This window comes from Hemitrygon akajei, chromosome 6 (assembly GCF_048418815.1).
Source record: "Hemitrygon akajei chromosome 6, sHemAka1.3, whole genome shotgun sequence".
Classification (NCBI taxonomy): Eukaryota; Metazoa; Chordata; class Chondrichthyes; order Myliobatiformes; family Dasyatidae; genus Hemitrygon; species Hemitrygon akajei.
The window spans coordinates 6770531-6786479 of NC_133129.1; the positions used below are offsets into that span (position 1 = coordinate 6770531).

At 42.6% G+C, this 15949-nt stretch overlaps 1 protein-coding gene across 5 annotated transcripts in view; it reads left to right on the plus strand.

Moving 5' to 3' along the window:
- The window catches only part of LOC140728834 (nipped-B-like protein), a 499555-nt gene that overhangs the window by 95806 nt on the left and 387800 nt on the right, over positions 1–15949 (plus strand). For 4 of the 5 annotated variants that reach the window (XM_073047823.1, XM_073047821.1, XM_073047826.1 and 1 more), the window contains exon 3: positions 13117–13282. The exons of the other annotated variant lie outside the window; for it this stretch is intronic. In XM_073047823.1, the coding sequence (XP_072903924.1) occupies positions 13117–13282 (166 nt within the window). The remainder of the gene's footprint in view (positions 1–13116; positions 13283–15949) is intronic. 5 annotated transcript variants of the gene reach the window in all.

Genomic DNA, 15949 nt, shown 5'->3' on the forward strand with positions numbered 1-15949 from the left:
AACAAAATCGGTAACAGCTACTGATCTAAATGTACTGTACTTAAGTGCACGCAGCATTAAAAATAAAGTGGATGACCTTGTTGTACAGCTACAAGTTAAAAGATATGACATTGTGGCCATCACCGAGTCATGGCTAAATGATGGACATGATTGGGAGCTGAATGTCTGAGGATACACAGTGTATAGGAAGGTAGGTAAAGGGGGTGGCATGGCCCTGATGGTAAGCCACGATATCAAGTCACTAGAAAGAAGGGACATAGGATCAGAAGAGGTAAAATCCTTATGGGTCGAGTTAAGAAATGGCAAGGGTATAAAGACTCTAATAGCAGTTATATACAGGCCTCCAAACAGCAGCTGGGATGTGGACTACAGGTTACAGCTGGAAATAGAAAAAGCCTGTCAGAAGGATAATGTCAAGATAATTATGGGGGATTTTAATATGGAAGTGAATTGGGAAAGTCAGGAAGGTACTGGATCTCAGGAGAGGGAGTTTGTAGAATGCCTACGGGGATCAGCTGTTTTGGATTGGGTGCTGTGTAATGAACCTGAGGCGGTTAGGAAGCTAGAGGTAATGGAATCCCTTGGAAGTAGTGATCATAATATAATTGAGTTCAGTTTCAAATTTGGAAAGGAGAAGCTGGTATCAGCTGTATCGATATTTCAGTGGAACAAAGGAAATTACAGTGGTATGAGAGAGGAACTGGTTGATGGGAAAAGTAAGCTAGATGGAGGGTCAGTAGAGGAGAATTGGATGAAATTCCTACAAGAAATAAGGAATGTGCAGGAAAAATATATTCCAAGAAAAAGAAAATCATGAATGGAAAAGCACATGTGGCTAACGAGAGAGGTTAAGGCTAAAATAAAAGCAAAAGCGACGGCATACAAGGAAGCAAAAATTAGTGGGAAAACTGAGGACTGGATGACTTTTAAAAACTTACAGAAGGAAACTAAGAAAGTTATTAGGAAAGAAAAGATGAATTATGAAAGGAAGTTGGCAATTAACATAAAAAAAAGGATACTAAGAGTTTTTAAAAAATATATGAAAAGTAAAAGAGTGACACAGGTAGATATAGGACCGATTGAAAATGATGCTGGAGAAATTATGATGGGTAACAAAGAGATGGCAGAGGAACTAAATGAGTATTTTGCATCAGTCTTCACAGTGGAAGACATTAGCAACATACCTTGATAGCCAGAGGTCTCAAGGAATAGAATTAGGTACAGTCAAGATTACTAGAGAGAAAGTGCTTGGAAAGCTAAATGGACTAAGGATAGATAAGTCTCCCGGACTGGATGAGATGCACCCACAGGTTTTGAAGGAGGTGGTCTTTGGAGATTGTGGAGGCATTGGAAATGATCTTCCAGGAATCAATAGACTCTGGCACGGTTCTGGAGGACTGGAAGGTCGCAAATGTAGTTCCGCTGTTTAAGAAAGGAGGGAGGCAGCAAAGAGAAAATTACAAACCTATTAGTCTGACATCAGTAGGTGGAAAGTTATTGGGAGTCGATCCTCAAGGATGAGCTTGTGAAATACCTCAAGGTGCATGACAAGATAGGCCCAAGCCAGCATGGTTTCATGAAGGGAAGATCCTGCCGCACCAACCCATTGGAATTTTTTGTGGTAATCTCAAATAAGATTGACTAGGAAGAGGCTGTGGATGTGTATTTGGATTTTCAAAAGGCCTTAATAAGGTGCCACATAAGAGGCTGCTTAATCAGATGAGAGCCCATGGAATTACAGGAAAGCTATTGGAATGGGTGGAGCATTGGCTAATAGGCAGAAAGCAAAGGGTGGGGGGGAAATAAAGGGATCCTATTCTGGTTGGTTGCTGGTTACTAGTGGTGTTCCGCAGGGGTCGGTGTTGGGGCGGCTTCTTTTTACACTGTATATCAATGATTTAGATTATGGATTAAATGGTTTTGTGGCTAAGTTTGCGGATGACACCAAGATAGGTGGAGGAGCAGGAAGTGTTGAAGAAACTGAAAGGTTACAGAGACACTTGGTCAGTTTAGGAGCAACACACACAAAATGCTGGTGGAACGCAGCAGGCGAGGCAGCGTCTATAGGAAGAAGCACTGTCAACGTTTCAGCCCGAAACGTCAACAGTGCTTCTTCCTATAGATGCTGCCTGGTCTGCTGCGTTCCACCAGCAGTTTATGTGTGTTGCTTGAATTTCCAGCATCTTCAGATTTCCTTGTGTCAGTTTAGGAGAGTGGGCAAAGAAATGGCAGATGAGATACAATGTTGAGAAATGTACAGTTGTACATTTTGGAAGAAGAAATAATTGGACAGATTATTATTTAGATGGGGAGAAAATTCAAACATCAGAAGTGCAAAGGGACTTCGGGGTCCTCGTGCAGGATACCCTAAAAGTAAACCAGCAGGTTGGATCGGCAGTAAGGAAAGCAAATGCTATATTGGCATTCATTTCAAGAGGAATAGTGTATAAGAGTAAGGAGGTGTTGATCAGGCTCTGTGGGGCACTGGTGAGACCTCATTTGGAACACTGTGTGCAGTTTTGGGCCCCCGTCTTAGAAATGATGATGTGATGTTGGAGAGAGTTCAGAGAAGATTTACGAGGATGATTCCTAGAATGCAGGGGCTAACATATGAGGAGCGTTTAGAAGAATGAAAGCGGATTTAATAGTAACATTTCGAATGTTGAAAGGATTGGACAGAGTAGATGTGGAAAGGCTGTTTTCCTTGGTGGGTGAGTCCAGGACAAGAGGCCACAGTCTTAGAATTAGAGGGTACCCATTTAAAACAGAGATGAGGAGAAATTTTTTTAGCCAGAGGATCGTAGATTTTTGAGGGTGTTTAAGGAGGAGATTGATAGGTATCTAATTAGTCAGGGTATCAAGGGATATGGAGAAAAAGCCAGAAATTGGAACTAGATGGGAGAATAGTTTAGCTCATGGTGGAGTGGCGGAGCAGACTCGATGGGCCGAATGGCCTACTTCTGCTCCTTTGTCTTGTGATTTTGTGATATCCCCCAACCTCCATACGCATAACACGGATTCAACCAACCATGGATCGGGAAAACCCGGAAGTTCCCTCTTCAGCACTTGTTGTTTGAGCATGTACAAACTTATTTTCTTGTCATTATTCCCTAAACAATACAGTATAACAATTATTTACATCGCATTTACATTGTATTAAGTGTTATAAGTAAGTTAGAGATGATTTAAAGTATACTGGAGGATGTGCATAGGTTACTGCGTATCGGGATCGATTTAAAAAAAAACGGAAGTTCTCTTACTAAGTAAGTTGGAACAGGTACATCCGGTATTATTTAGCATCAGTTAGTCAAATGTTTGTCTTGGTATATAGTATATATTTTACCTTTCTATACATATAAAACACTTAAGAAACGTATGTATTTCAATAATTAAACCTCTGCATTGCTTAGAAATAATTGTAGCTATCATCAGGGTGGGACCTTTCACATGCTCCATTATTCTCACTTTATCCTTTAAAATTGTTCCGATCGTTGACCGACTGTAGCCTAACGCTTCTCCAGTGACCAATGCCATTTCATCTCTTTCTGATCCCTTTATTATTTCCACTTTATTTTCAATTGTGATCGTATTCCGTCAGTGGAACTGCGGGTTCAGAGCTCCGCCAGATCCTAAAGTCCACTGTACTGAGACAGTTTAAATAAGGGACTTGAACATCTGGTTGTTTGGTATCCGTGCCGGGGGGGGTTCCTGGAACCAATCCCTCGTGGATACGGAGGGCCGACTGTATGTCTATAGGAGTTTTTGAGTGTTTTAGGTGACAAACAAAATCTCTTCAAACTCTTAATCAAATGTAGCTGCTGTCTTGCCTTCTTTATAGTTGCATCAATCTGTTGCGACCAGGTTAGGTCCTTCGGAGATCTTGACTTCAAGGAACTTGAAATTACTTCCCCTCTCCACTTCTGATCCCTCTTTGAGGATTGGTTCGTGATCCCTTGTCTTACTTTTCTTAAAGTCCATGATCAGCTCTTTGGTCTCACTGACATCGAGTGCAAGGTTGTTCTTGCAACAGCAGTCAACTGTGGCAGTCGAATCTGGATAAAGTCACTCGGAGACTGTATAAGTACAAACTCTTTATTCAAAGCCTCCGGGGTACTTCAGTTAGTCGCTCAAACGGGAACAGTCAGTGACTGTTCCTGCTTGGTCCACCAACTAACTGGCAGTTCCTCTTGCAAGATAGATATAGTTGCTCACATACACCCACACAGGACAGGCAGGAGCCGGTCTTATCTATGTGCATCACTAACTGCACAAAGAGACAAGGACCTTCAAGCACTAACTGCCTAACTACAAAAAAATACTGCTCAGCATTGAATAGCAAGATTAGCACATCTGTTGATCATCAGTGGTTTCTTGCAGAAAACGGGCTGCTATGTTTAATGAATGTGTTGACCCTTTACATACTTTATCACAAGTTGTTCTATCTCTCTCCTTTATGCTGTCTCATCTCCATCTGAGATTCTACCAACAATGGTTGTGTCATCAACAAATCTATGGATGGCATTTGAGTTATACCTAGCGACACAGTCATGGGTATAGAGGGAGTAGAGCAGTGGGTTAAGCACACATCCCTGAGGTGCACCAGTGTTGATTGTAGGTGTAGGTTGATCAAAAATGTAGATGTTGTGATTAATAAGTTTAATGTGTAAGTTTAAATAGAGGAGGAAAGAATACAGTGAATGGCAGGATGCATGAGACCATTGATGTACAGTAGGATTTTTGGGACTAGTCCTATTTCTCTGTGCAGGGACTAGGTGGTGAAAAAGGCACATAGCATGCTTACCTTTATTGATAAAGGCAGTGAGTATCAAAGTTTGCATGTCCTGTTCGGGCCAAAATCTTTACTTAAGCTTTCTCCTTCCTCTTTGGGACTGTGGCAACAAGGGAAGTCAAAACCAACATAAAAACCTAAGAGAGGGCATATAATAGAGCAAATATTAGAGGGAAGTTAGAGGATTGGGAAGCTTTTAACTACCAAAAGAAGGCAACTAAAAAAGTCATTAAGAAAGTATACATGCAGTACAAAAGTAAGCTAGACAATAATATTAAAGAGGATACCAACAGCTGCTTCAGATACATAAATTGTAAAAGAGAGGAGAGAATGGATATTGGACCACAGAAAACCTTGCTGGAGAGGTAATAATGAGGGACAAGGAAATGGTGGACGAACTGAAGTATCTTGCATCAGTTGTCACTGTGGAAGACACTAGCAGTATGGCGGAGGTTCCAGGTGTCAGGGGTCATGAAGTGTGGGAGGTTACCATTACTAGGGAGAAGTTACTTGGGAAACTGGAAGGTCTGAAGGTAGGTAAGTCACCCGGACCAGATGCTGTACACCCCAGAGTTCTGAAAGAGGTGGCTGAAGAGATTGTGGAGGCATTAGCAATGATCTTTCAAGAATCACTATATTCTGGAATGGTTCCAGAAGACAGGGAAATTGCAAATGTCACTCTCCTCATGAAGGGAGAGAGGCAGAAGAAAGGAAATTATAGGCCAGTTACTCTGACCTCAGTGGTTGGGAAGATGTTGGAGTCGATTATTAAGGGTGTGGGGAGGTGTATTGTCATGCACTTGAGCAGAAGAGATGAAAGTATAGACTATTTTCTAAATGCAGCAAAAGGGCGGGGGTCTGGGGTGCTAGGGAGATTTGGGAATCCTTGTGCAGGATTCCCTGGAGGTTAATTTGCAGGTTGAGTCTGCGGTGCTGGCATTCCTTTCAGGATTGCTTGGAGTGTAGGAGCAAGGATGTAGTGCTGAGAATTTGTAGAATGCTGGTGGAGCCTCGCTTGGAGTGTGGTGGGCAGTTTTGGGCCCCTTGTCTTGGAAGGGATGTGCTGAGGCTGGAGAGGGTTCGAGGGAGGATCGCAGTGATTCTGGGATTGAACGGCTCGTTGTGTAGGGAGAGTTTGGTGGCTCTGGGCCTGTGTTCACTGGAGTTTGGAGGAGTGGGGGGTGGCCTCGTTGGAGCCTGTCCAATGGTGGGGGGGCATTGATGGAGTGGATGTGGAGAGGATGTTTCCTGTGGTGAGGGAGTCTGGAACCTGCAGATGTTGCCTCAGGGTAGCAGGGTGTCCTGCTGGAGTGGAGATGAGGAGGAATTTCTCTCATCTGTGGAATTATCTGCCCAACGAAGCAGTGGAGGCTACCTCAGTAAATATTTTTAAGACAAGGTTGGGTAGATTTTTGGATTGTAGGGGAATTAAGGGTTACGGGGAAAAGGCAGGTAGGTGGAGATGAGTCTATGGCCCGATCAGCCATAATCTTATTGATGGTGGAGCAGGCTCGATAGGCCAGATGCCCTACTCCTTTTTGTTATGTTCTTATGTAATTTCTTTGGTCAGGGAGTGGTGAGTTTGTGGAGTTCTTTGCCATGGGCGGCTGTGAAGTCTTTGTGTTTGGGGTGGGGTTTGTTGGATTTTTAGTTGGTCGGGGCATAGGGAGGAGGGCTGGAGATTGGGGCTGGGAGGAGGAATGGATTAGCCATGCTGGAATGGCGGATCGGACTCTGGGCCAAGGGGTCTAATTCTACTCCTATATCTTATAGTCTTATGGCTTCCATTGATATATTCAGAGCAAAGGGACAGCAAGCGTTACCTATGTATTAGCTGAAAGAGATGGTGGAGTTTGAAATGAATTTTTTTTGCATCTATATTTACTCGGGAGACACAGAGTCTATAGAGGTGAAGCAATGAAGCACTGAGGTCATGGACCATTTACAGATTATGGAAGATGATGTGCTTGCTGTCTTGAGGGATTCAGGATGGATAAGTTTTCAGGGCCTTATGAGGCTTTCCCGTGGGAAGTTCGAGCAGAAATTGCAGGTGTCCTAAAAGGGGTATTTAACTGGAGGATAGGAGGATAGCTAATGTTCCATTGTTTAAGAAAGACTCCAAAAATAATCTGGGAAACTATAGCTGGTGAGTCTGACTTCAGCAGTGGGAAAGTTATTAGATTGTATTCTAAGGGTCTAGATATATAAGTAGCTGGATAGACAGAGATTGTTTAGGGATAGTCAACATGGTATGGTATGTTGTGTCTAACCAACCTAATAGGGCTTCTCAAGGAGATTAGATGATGAAGGCAAGGCAGTGGGTGTTGTCTGTATCTACTTTGGATGGATATGGACATGGTGTAGGTTAGGGTACAACATTGTGGGGCGAAGGGCCTGTTCCTGTGCTGTAACGTTCTATGTTCAAATATAATTTTAATTACATTTTAGTATTGTGTGCAGTTCTGTTTGCTGAATTACAGGAAGGATGTGGAGGCTTTGGAGGGGGTGCAGAAAAGCATCATGAAAATGTTACCTGGTTTGCATTATAAAGTTGTACAGCGCAGAACAGTGGCCTTCTGTCCTGCTCATTTGTGTCAATCAGGTTGCCTGACTGAGCTAGTCCCATTTTCTGCTTGTCCAGATTCCTCTAAACCTTTCCTATTCAGTAACTGTCCAAATAGCCTTCTTAAATGTTTTATTTCTACCCACCTCTATCACTTCCTCTGTCAGTTCATTCCATATACACCCTATCTTCATTATATGCGGGGGATACCTTCCTCGCAGTCAACACATAATGTGAAATCGCGTAATGTGAATAATTATTTAAATAGAGAAAATAGGGATGCGTTCCAGAGGGCTTCCTAAATATGTTTTATCTGTAATTTATTCACATTTTCATACCAATATGACACAAAAGCAGTACCACAAGGCACATTCGTATTATATTTCATCAATTTAAGGTAATATTCAATGTAATAGATCATAGAAAATTAACATACTAGGGTGTACAGTACTCACCAACGGACAGGTGTGTTCACTCCGGGAGATGAGTGGTTGTTCTTGTGTCGGGCAGCTTTACGTGGATAAGGTGCATGGATGGTTGTGGTCTTCAGGATCATATCAAGCACAGCAAGGGGTGAAGGCACCAGTTTGAAGAAAGTGGTGAGGGTTGTTTGCTTGGCAGAATTTTGTTTTTCAGCATAAATTTGCTTGTAAGGAAGAAGGGTTGACGGCAGGTAATGACTGAAATGCTAACTCTGTTCTAAACTTGGGTCCATGTCCATTGGCATTTGTGCTAAGTGTTCCGACTTCCACCATTCCCTCACCATTGGTAACTCCTGGGATTTTCAAACTCATCTGTTGCTTGCAGCATCTGAGAGATAGATCGCCGTAAAAAAAACCCTTGAATGTGGATCACACCTTGGTTGAGTGGTTGAATCAGCAATGTTGTGTTAGGCGACAGGAAATGCACTGTCATGTTAGGATGAATGCTGTCCAAATGTTTAGGATGGGCTGGCGCATTGTCAAGCAACAAAAGAACTTTAAAGGCAAGATTCTGTTCCTGGCAGTAGCGTCCCAGAGCTGTGTTACCTTCACCTGATGCCGCTCTGTTTATAATTTCCAAGTTTTTTTCAAGTGTTAAAGCGGTTCTCGGCTGCTTGGCTGATGGCCCAGGACATGACATTGGACTCTTAGGAGGCATAGTTAAATATATCAAGCACAAAATAGATAGATAGATAGATAGATAGATACTTTATTCATCCCCATGGGGAAATTCAACATTTTTTTTCCCAATGTCCCATACACTTGTTGTAGCAAAAACTCATTACATACAATACTTAACTCAGTAATAATATGATATGCATCTAAATCACTAACTCAAAAAGCATTAATAATAGCTTTAAAAAAAGTTCTTAAGTCCTGGCAGTTGAATTGTAAAGCCTAATGGCATTGGGGAGTATTGACCTCTTCATCCTGTCTGAGGAGCATTGCATCGACAGTAACCTGTCGCTGAATCTGCTTCTCTGTCTCTGGATGGTGCTATGTAGAGGATGTTCAGAGTTTTCCATAATTGACCGTAGCCTACTCAGCGCCCTTCGCTCAGCTACCGATGTTAAACTCTCCAGTACTTTGCCCACGACAGAGCCCGCCTTCCTTACCAGCTTATTAAGACGTGAGGCGTCCCTCTTCTTAATGCTTCCTCCCCAACACGCCACCACAAAGAAGAGGGCGCTCTCCACAACTGACCTATAGAACATCTTCAGCATCTCACTGCAGACATTGAATGACGCCAACCTTCTAAGGAAGTACAGTCGACTCTGTGCCTCTGTGTCGAATCACTGCACCGTAGGTAAAACCAACAAAAGTTTAAGAGCGCAAGATCGCACATCCACACTTTGCCAAAACCAATGCGAGACTGGTGGGAGTGAGACTGTGAGGCGTGCGCGCCTGACTTGTATTGGCGGGAAAGCGGTGCTTCTCATCCCAAAAGTGAGACTGTGAAGCATGCGCATGTGACTTACATTGGCGGGAAAGCAGTGTTCCTCACATAACTAAGTTTTGTACGCATATAAGGAGACATTGCTAGAAATAGGTTCTTGGCGTAACTGAATCTGCATAGTCTGAAAACGCATATAACGAGAATAGGGTGTATTAACTATGTTTGTGTGTATGGGGGGGAGGGGTGGAACTATTCCACATGTCTTTTTTAAATTCTTGCCCTTATTTTAAAACAGTTTTTTTTTAGTTTTGGTCTCTAGTATCTTGGGGAAAATGCTTTGGCTATTTGCTTTATCCATGCCCGTCATGATTTTCTACATGCCCAAGTTCACCCCTCAGCCTCTTGCATTGTGGAGTGGGTGCAGTGGGGTTGCAGAACTATGAGAGGCATAGATACAATAGATAGTCCTTTTAATAAGGATTTGAAATGTTATTGTAGAGGTCACAACTTTCAGGTGAGGTGGAAAGTTGAAGTAAATTTGTGAGGCAGGCTGTTTTTTTAAAGAGTGGTAGTGGGGAGCATTCTGTCAAGTTGCACCAATGCACTGGATTGCAAGGCTGCAGAGGGTCCTCATCCTCTTGAATGTACCGTAGATTCCGGATTATAAGCCGCTACTTTTTTCCCACATTTTGAACAGCTTTGAACTCTGCGGCCTATAATCCAGAGCGGCTAATACATGGTTTTTTTTCATGCCGCCTCGTAAACATTTTGCCTCGTAACAGTAGACCAATAAAATTGATGAGTAGTTCACAGAGGTCCAATGAAATTGTACGATAAATCAAGCACACTTTCACAATTAAATTATTGTAAATCAGTCATTTGTACTCACCCTCATCAACATGGAAAATACTCGAAGAAAAGCAAGACCCGAGCGCATTAGACCCGATCGCATTGCGCAAGCGCGTCAGACCCGATTAGACCCGATCGCAATGCGCAAGCGCGTCAGACCCGATTAGACCCGATCGCATTGCGCAAGCGCGTCAGACCCGATTAGACCCGATCGCATTGCGCAAGCGCGTCAGACCCGATTAGACCCGAGCGAAAACGCTGCTTTTAAGTTAAAGTCGATCAATAACTTTTCCTGGTAGGCTGCAGTATATATATTTTTACCAGTCGCTAGGAGATATTGGAATGTTGTTCGTGCTGTTCAGTAAAAAAGTATATGCAACGTAATTTGTGTTACCGATACGTATGTATATTTAAAAGTAGCGGTGCGGCCTAAAATCCGGTGCGGCCTTTACAATTAAAAAATTGATTTTATTTCTAAAATTAGAGCCTGCGGCTTTTAATCAGGTGCGCTCTGTAGTCCGGAATCTACGGTACTCTCTTCTCAATCAGGGAGGTGGTACCGGAGCGTGAAGATCCTCACTCAACATTTCAATGCTCCCATTTCTTGTCTTTTGCACCTCTTTTTTTTTGTATCTTGAACTGTTCTGATGCTGTAATACAAATTTCCCAACATGTTGGTGATAATAAACTGATACCGATTCTAACAGGTTCCATGAATTCCACGTCGCTGCACATTGTCTGTATCCTTCTATTTCCCTGTCTCTTTATCTGGAGGCTTTATCTTTATCTCTTTATCTAGAATTCTTCAACGAATTCTAACAGATTTGTTGGACAAAACTGTGCTGACTTCACTCTAGTTTGTCATGTACTTTCAAGTATCCTGAAATCTCATTCTTAATAATGAACTCTAAAATTAACCAACCATTAGATGAAGCTAACTAGCCTGTAACTTTGTGTATTTTGCTTCCCTCTCTTATTAAACAAGAATGTCACATTATAGTTTCCCAGTCCTCTGGGATCCTCTCTAATTCCAGAGATTCTGGAAAGATCGTTGCTAATGCTTCTGCTACCTCTTTCACAAGTCTGAGGTTTTATAGAAACATAGAAAACCTAAGCACAATACAGCTCCTTCAGCCCACAATGCTGTGCCGAAGATGTACTTACTTTAGAAATTACGTAGGGTTACCCGTAGCCCTCTATTTTTCTAAGTACCATGTACCTATCCAGGAGTCTGTTTAAAAAAAAAACCCTATCGTATCCACCACCACAGTTGCCAGCAGCCTATTCCACGCACTCGCCACTCTACCCATGACATGTACCTACTTCCAAGCAGCTTAAAACTATGTCCTCTTGTGTTAGCCAGTTCAGCCCTAGGAAGAAGACTATCCACACGATGATAGCCAGAGGCTTTGTCCTTTTGGTTTTGGTGATTAATCTATCTTAAGGCCTTTCAGCTTCCCAGCACCTTCTTTGTAATAGGCTTGAATTGAATTGAATTACATCCTTCATATACATGAAGAGTAAAAGTCTTTATGTTATGTCTTTATTCAAATGTGTAATTATAGTAATCTATAATAAATATTATGTACAACAGGGTAGTCAATATAACATAGAAATACAATTGCGCCAGCATGAATTAAGTAGGCTGATGGCCTGGTGGAAGAAGCTGCCCTGTTGGGCCAGGCTTTTATGCTGTGGTACTGTTTCCCAGATGGTAGCAGCTGGCACAGTTTGTGGTTGGGGTGACTCAGGTCTCCAAAGATCTTTTTTACACACCTGTCTTTGTAAATGCCCTGAATAGTGGGAAGTTCACATCTGCAGATGCACTGGGCTGCGACTGAAGGAAGTACAGTTCCCATACCAGGCAGTGATGCAGCCAGCCAGCTAGTGGTGTGCCACAGGGATTGTCGTTTGTATGACAGTGTTGTTAACATGGTTAATAAGTTTGCAGTTGAAACAAAAAAAGTATGCTATATTGGACTACAAAGAAGGTTATCAAAGATTACAGCAGGATCCAGATGAACTGGAGAAGTGGACCAAGGAATGGCAGAAGTAATTTAACTTGGATAAGTGCAAGGTGTTGCATCTTGGTCAGCTGAAGCAGGGTACATTCAGTGGCAGGAGCATGGAGATTTTGATAGAATAGAAAGTGAAAACACAGATGGACAAAGTAGTGATTCAGGCCTTTGCCACACTTGGTTTCAATGGTCAGGAGATTGAGTACAGAAGTTGAGATGTCATGTTGCATCCACATTTGGAATACTGTGCACAGCTCTAGCAAGTACAGGTGTTCCCCGCTTTACAAATGTTCACTTTACACCACTTTGCTTTTGCAAAAGACCTACATTAGTAACCTGTTTTCACATTACAAAGAGGATTTTTGCTTTTACGAAAATTTTTCTAATATAAATTAATGGTTCTTCGCTTTATGCCATTTTGGCTTAAGAAAGGTTTCATAGGAACACTGTACCTTTGTAAAGGGGGTGGGGGAGACCTGTATGTTATTAACGTGGAAAGGATGTAGAAAAAGTTAGCAAGGATTCTATTGGGCCTGGAGAGCTAGAATTATGAGAGGCTGGATAGGGTGGAGATTTTTTCACTGGAGTACAGGATGCTGAGGAGTGATCTCAGTGTTTATAAAATTATGGGGGACATAGATATGAGGATAGCCATTGCCTTTTCTCAGGGTTGGGGAGTCTTAAAATGAGAGGGCATAGATTTAAAGTGTGGGGGGGGGGTAATGTTCCCCTAAGATTTAAAAGCAACTTTTGGGGAAACTTTTCCAGAGTGAGTGGTGGGTATATGGAACAAACTGATGGAGGAAGGTTCAGCAGTGGGTGCAGTTATGTTTATAAGCCATTTGGATTAGAAGGGTTTGGAGGGATATTGGTCAAAAGCAGGCAAATGGAACAAGCTAGCTGAAGATGCACACCCTGGACTGAATGACACTAATTGTGTTGCAATTAAATATTGTCTGCACTATAACCAATTGTTTTGCTGTAAAATGTTTGAACACTTGTTCTTTTTCTCCAAACAGTACTGAATCAACTTCCACTTCCCTCTCCCCTGCCTGCTACCACCACCAAAAGCTTACTGTTTGGAGGGAGAATTGCAGAAGATGTAAATTGCCTCATGGGCTGTCGAGATGAGAGCCTTGTCACACAGTTAGTACATAGCCTCAGTCAAGTCTCCACAGATCATATGTAAGTACAATTGTATTATTTTCTGATTGGCAAAGGGGGTTAAAAACATATTTTTCTGAGTGCTTTGCCAGGTAACCATGGCACAACACAAGAATGACTAAAGAGCATTTTAGTCATCAAGACTTGTGTATTCAGCAGCTTAACCAGAAGTGAAGTGGTGTGTGTAAGGTGGGGGCAGCATTTTATTGAGAATGTCCATCTCTTGTCAGTTATTGCAGCCAACTGTTTCTCATTCAACTATTTCAAAAATTTTTGATGCTACCATTTACCTGATTGTTATTTGAGGCTTATTCCTGCAGAATTAATTGTATTACATAGAACATAGTAAGGCTTCCTGGCCCATGATATTGTGCTGTCCTTGTAATTTATCAAATTACAAAAAGATCAAGCCTGCTCTGCTACATCGTCCTTCATTTTCTTATTTAAAAGTTTCTCAAATGCCCCTATTGTATCTGTCTGTACCACCACCCTGGTAAGACATTACATGGATCCACCACTCTGTAAAAAGACACATACACATTTTACTTCTACTAGCTTCCCTAAACTTTCTTACATTCATCTTAAAAAGGATGTCCTCTGGTATTGTTCATTGCTGCTCTGAGAAATAGGCACTGGCCATCCACTCTTGTCTGCACCTTTCATCACCTTATGCTCCTCCATCATGTCACCGTTCATCCTCCTTCGCTCCAAAGAGAAAAGCCCCTGCTTGCTCAGCCATTCTTCATAAGACACACTCTCTAGTCCAGCCAACATCCTGGTTAAGTCTCCTCTGCACCTCTCTAAAACTTTGACATCCTTCTTATAGAGAGGTGACCAGACTGAACACAATATTCCAACTGTGGTCTAAGCAGCGTTTTATCAAGCTGCAACATTTACTTAGTGATCTTCAACTCGATCCCATAACTAATGATGGCCAACACACCGTATGCCATTTTAACAACCCTGAAAACTTGTGTAGGGTTTGGGATCTATGGATGTGGATCCAAGATTCCTCTGTTCCTCCACACTGCTAAGAATCCTACCATTAACCTTGTATTTTACTTTCAAATTCAACTTTTCAAAGTGAATCACTACAGACTTTTCGGGGTTGAACTAAATCTGCCCCTTCTTAGCCCAGCTCTGCATAATGTCAATGACCTGTTGCAACCAATGTCCCGAGGTAGAGGGTGGTAGTGGAGAGAATTTTTGATTGCAGGCATGTAACCGGTATTAAATAGTATAGTAGAACAGTTGGGGCAGTCCTTTTGATCCACACTTCTGTTCTAAGCAAGACAACAAATTAAACTAAATCTCTTCTGGCCTGTACCTGATCCATATCCCGCCATTCCCTGCATATGTATCTGTCTAACAATGTTGCTATCATATCTTCTACCGCTTGCTTGGCATCCTGTTCCAGGCATCCTCCATCATCATCATTTAAGAAAAAGATATTGCCCTTTGTATCTTTTGCACTTTACCACTGTTATCTTAAATGCATGTCTTTTAGTGCTTGTCATTTGTACTTGGGGTAGAAATACAATGGGTCCTTAATTAAATGTCCTATATGTTAATGATTTGGAATATAATGTAGGTGGCGTGATAAGTAAAATCGCAGATACTATCTATATATTTGTTGATGATACAATCACTGTTGGTAGAATCTCAGATGGAGAGAAGGCAAATGGGAACAAGATATGCCATCTAGTGGAGTGGTGTCGCAGCAACAACCTTGCACTCAATGTCAGTAAGATGAAAGAGCTGATTTTATGAAGAGTAAGACTAAGTAACACATACCAATCCTCATAGAGGGATCAGAAGTGGAGAATGTGAGCAGTTTCATGTTCCTGGATGTCAAGGTCACTGTCTGGTATGGGGGGGGGGGGTGGTCGAGGGCTACTGTACAGGACCAAAAGAAGTGGTAGAGAGTTGTAAATTTAGGTCAGCCCCATCTTGGGTACAAGCCTACGAAGTACCTAGGACAGTGGTCCCCAACCACTGGGCTGCGAAGCATGTGCTATCAGGCCGCAAGGAAATGATATGATTTGGCGATATGTAACGATATGAGTCAGCTGCACTTTTCCTCATTCCTTGTTACACCTACTGTTGAAATTGAGTGCATGCGAGGTCATCAGTCGCCTAAACGCAGTGATACCCTAGTTCCAGGAATCACTGGTTGGCCTTGGATAATCGGCTGCCTTGTGCAGCCGGCAAGAAGTGTGGTTGCTACTGGCCTGGAGCCTGGACAAATGGGCACCGCCTCTAAACCTGTTTAGCACACCGAATGTTCATGGGGAACCCGGTGCTAAAATATTCACTGACGACCTAATTTGGGCTCAGGGTTTCGTAAGTAGCAGAACAGCTACCTCGCTGCGATCTACTGAAAGTCATCCCTTGAGCCAAACTTTTGTCGGCTGATAGATCCTACCTACCTACAAGGAGGGCGGGCATGCATCCTGTTGCACTCCTCGCTTGGTCGGTCGCTCACTCTGGACTGCAACCGCCGTGGCCTTGGCATGGGGACCTCCGGCCCTTACCGTGTCCTCTCACTGGTGTGTTGCATGATCTTATAAGTTCATATGAGGAAAATATACGCTGTGTGTTTAATATCCAATTATTAAGGACCTCCAGCACCCAGGGCATGCTCTTTTCTCACTGTTACCAACAGGTAGGGCAGGGGTCACCATCCTT